Source organism: Trypanosoma grayi (assembly GCF_000691245.1).
Source record: "Trypanosoma grayi strain ANR4 Tgr_610_V1, whole genome shotgun sequence".
NCBI lineage: Eukaryota > Euglenozoa > Kinetoplastea > Trypanosomatida > Trypanosomatidae > Trypanosoma > Trypanosoma grayi.
In genome coordinates, this window is record NW_008826229.1 from 1 (window position 1) to 3,419 (window position 3,419).

The following is a 3,419-nucleotide window of genomic DNA, read 5'->3' on the forward strand; positions in this document are numbered from 1 at the left end:
TCCTCCTGTGGCTGCTCTCAGGGAGATGGATGAGAACCGCGCAGTAGGGGTGCACGTTCCACTCAGGGATATCGTCTTTGTGACGGGCCTCGACGCAATCGCCAACCCACCACGTTCCTCCTCTATACCCACACCAGGAGCTGCAGCCGCAGCATCGCAGGAGTCACTTGCATCTGTGAAAGCTACGGCGGGATATATATGCGATGACTTCTCCCTCTGCTTCTGCAGCTGCTGCTGCTGTAGGTGTGGAAGAGACATGGGAATCGTCAAGGAAGGCGATAGGACAGTTGACCGTACCGACGCCATGACAGCTGCACAGAACGTGGATGCGCTTTGCTCGCCGTACCGCCGCAGCTGCATGCACCGCTCGTTCCAGAAGCTATACCGCAGGAAGAATTCCTCCCACAGCATGAGCTGCGAGAGCCGCACCGGGTCCACCAAAGGGCCTAGCAGGAGCTTGTTGTCGGCAAATGAGAAGTGTGGGTTCAAGAGACCCGAGAAGCACATCGCGTCGTATGAAACCGCCAGCCGACGTGGTTTGCTTCCAGCCGCAGTACACCAACCGATTGTGTGCAGCGATGCACCACCACCACAGGCGCGGAAGAACATCTGCAGCGGGACTACAGGTGGGGATGAGCCAGAATCCACCACTACACCCCTCTTCACGTCATCCTCGACATCCTCCTTGTCGTCGTCTGCAGCTGCTGCTGGCACGGTATGATTTTCCGATCCCACCGGAAGAGTGGTGGCTAAGAGTACAGCGAAGAACTGACTGAGCGAAAGCGTCTTCTGCTCCACATCCCACCGTTCCACATCTCTCTCGCAATTCACCGCGAACGACCCGACGATCCCCGCATGTAGCACGTCTACAATCAGCAACAAGAAGGTTTCCGTGAATTCAAAGCAGTGCGGATATAGGCGGACGAGCTGCTGCACCGCGTTGAGAAACTGCAGGATAATCGGTGAGCTCTGCGTGTTGCTCGACGAGGTCGGTGCCGAACTATCCTCGTTGAGGGTCTCCAAAGTGTCCTGCCCACCCACCCCCCTCCACGCATCGCCCTGACCACGCAGTGTCGATGAGCGTGTAAGGCATGGGTGACCAAACGACACAAACTCCTTCTCCAGCAGCGTGAGAAAACCTTCCACTGTGCGATAGTACGGATCGAGCAGCAACTCTGCGAGCGCACACACCTGCGACGTACGGTCCCAGCCGTCAGAGCAGTTCACCATCACAAGCCTGGCCACCTTGCGGCTCTGCAGCGCGCTATACGATGAGGGTGGTGTCTGCTGCTGCTGCTGGACGGCATTAAAAGTATTACTACCACCACCACCACTACTAGTACTACTATTATTACTACCACTACCATTACCACCGCGATAATTGATCGCACTGAATGCATGCATCCATACATGCAAAATGGAGGATCCCTGCGGAGATCGATCGTTACTACCTGATGCCCCTGCAGCTGCGTCCATCCCACTTGAGACACCTGTTGCTATTGCCGCTGATGCCACTGTGCGTGTGGTGGCGGGGGCAAGCGTCTCCTCCTCTGGTAAGCCCGCCACAAGTCGTGCAGCGTCCCGTGCGGTGCGGAGAAGTGCGTGTATCTGCTCGCTCCACACTTCTGCGCTCTTCCTGTGCTGCAGTAACAAAGACGGCGTGCTGGACGTTGCATTGGGTGCCCCTGCTGCTGCTGCTGCTGCTGCTGTACTGCCGCGTACCGCCTTCATGACGGCCTGAAACGTCGGATTGCTGTCCAGCACATTCGCGCAGAGCTCCTCAAAGCTGTTGCGCACCCCGTGAATGTTAACCAGCGAACAGAAGCGCTGATCCCCGCTGATTTTGAAGCCGCCACCGGCGAATGTGTTACCAAGTGCGTGTATTGGGCTACGCAGGTCAANCGAACAGAAGCGCTGATCCCCGCTGATTTTGAAGCCGCCACCGGCGAATGTGTTACCAAGTGCGTGTATTGGGCTACGCAGGTCAAAGAAGCGCATTTGCAAGCCACACGCTCGGCGATATGCCTCGATCGTGTCGAATACCAAGGACGAGCCGTAGAGGGCCTGCACGGCGACTGGCTGCGACGCACGAACAATCGCCGCAGCGGTGGGCGAGTAGTAATATGTGAGCGCCTCCACCCGCCCCCGCATGCGCAGGTCGGCGGACCTAACCAGCGTCTCGTCGCTCAGGCAGTTCGGCACCATAAAGCACGCCGGGTACGTTGGGAAGCACGCGTGGCACGCGTTGACGTTCGTCAGCCGCCACTGTCGCTCAGGGACGCCAAGCCGCACATATTCCTCACCAGCGGAGTAAAGCCACCAGCCGTGTCTTTGCTTTTCCTGCTGCTGCTGCTGCTCCACGAGGCCTCGTTGTTCCCGTCGCGTCTCGATGTCCGCGAGGGCGACGAGGATGTTGCGCAGCGCCTGCTGGTAGAACGGCGTGTGTGGCGACGGCAGCACGTCGCCGGCGGTGAGAGCGAGTGCGGCCATGCGCCACGGCCGCTGCGCACTTGCGAGGAGGCGATTTCCGAAGGTTGACTTCATGCTACTGAGGAGCTCGGCGTACGCAGCCCGCATGGCTGTCTCCTTGGAGAACCCCAACCACACGCGGCGGCACGAGCGCGTTTGCAGCCGCAGGAACGGTACCGCTGCCGCTCCGTCCCCAGCGGCGCTCACCTGCTGTACCTCCGTCAGCGAGACACGCGGAACCAGCAGCACTTGCTTCACGCCAGACGGGATGTCACCGCCACTGTCTGGGTTGTTGGCATTGCCACCGTTCGACGCCGCCTCCCCACGTTTCCAAAAGGGGGACGATGCCGGCGTCTGCCACGCGTAGCCACCGTTGAAGGCACTAACTAAAATGATATCCGTCTGCGTGATGTAGAGGTAACACGGGTGCCCCGCGTTGCGGACGACACCAGCCGCCGCTGCGATCGCCGATGCAGCGAAGTGGGACGCCGTGGCCTCGCCCGATCCCATCAGTTGGTGCGGGTCGAGATCGTAGAAGCAGACAGTAGTTGCGGTTTCTTCCAGGTGTGTTGGTGCAGCGGTGGCTCCACACAGACGTCGCTGCAGCAGATCTGTGTCTTGGAGCATTGCGCGGCTTGGAAACAGATCCCCACGCGCGATCGCTGACAGCTGGCGGCCAGTGTGACTGCTGGGCGAGGACTCATGCAGGACAACGAGTCGGTGAATAAGGGATGGGAGAAACGTATCAGAGCTTGTGATACTGCTGCATTTCAACGGATGAACGTCTTTGCCCCGGTGATCATCCCCTGGTCTCACCCTAGCAGCAGCAGCGGGAGTGACAGGCGCGCCAATGCCGCGCATGCCCATCACGCCCGTGTGAAGAGTATCCAGTTCTTGTTTNTCCTCTTGCTGTTGTTCCACGTGTTGCGTCTGAAGATGAAAAGCCTCCT

At 59.2% G+C, this 3,419-nt stretch overlaps 2 protein-coding genes across 2 annotated transcripts; both read left to right on the plus strand.

Moving 5' to 3' along the window:
• Positions 1 to 25: 25 nt before the first annotated feature.
• On the plus strand, positions 26 to 721 carry DQ04_06101000 (hypothetical protein; the record flags this gene model as incomplete). The annotated part of the gene is made up of 1 exon (XM_009314534.1): positions 26 to 721. The coding sequence occupies one exon, from the start codon at positions 26 to 28 to the stop codon at positions 719 to 721; it is 696 nt and encodes a 231-aa protein (XP_009312809.1).
• Positions 722 to 2,488: 1,767 nt separating this feature from the next.
• Positions 2,489 to 2,836, plus strand: DQ04_06101010 (hypothetical protein; the record flags this gene model as incomplete). The annotated part of the gene is made up of 1 exon (XM_009314535.1): positions 2,489 to 2,836. The coding sequence occupies one exon, from the start codon at positions 2,489 to 2,491 to the stop codon at positions 2,834 to 2,836; it is 348 nt and encodes a 115-aa protein (XP_009312810.1).
• Between the last annotated feature and the right edge of the window lie 583 nt (positions 2,837 to 3,419).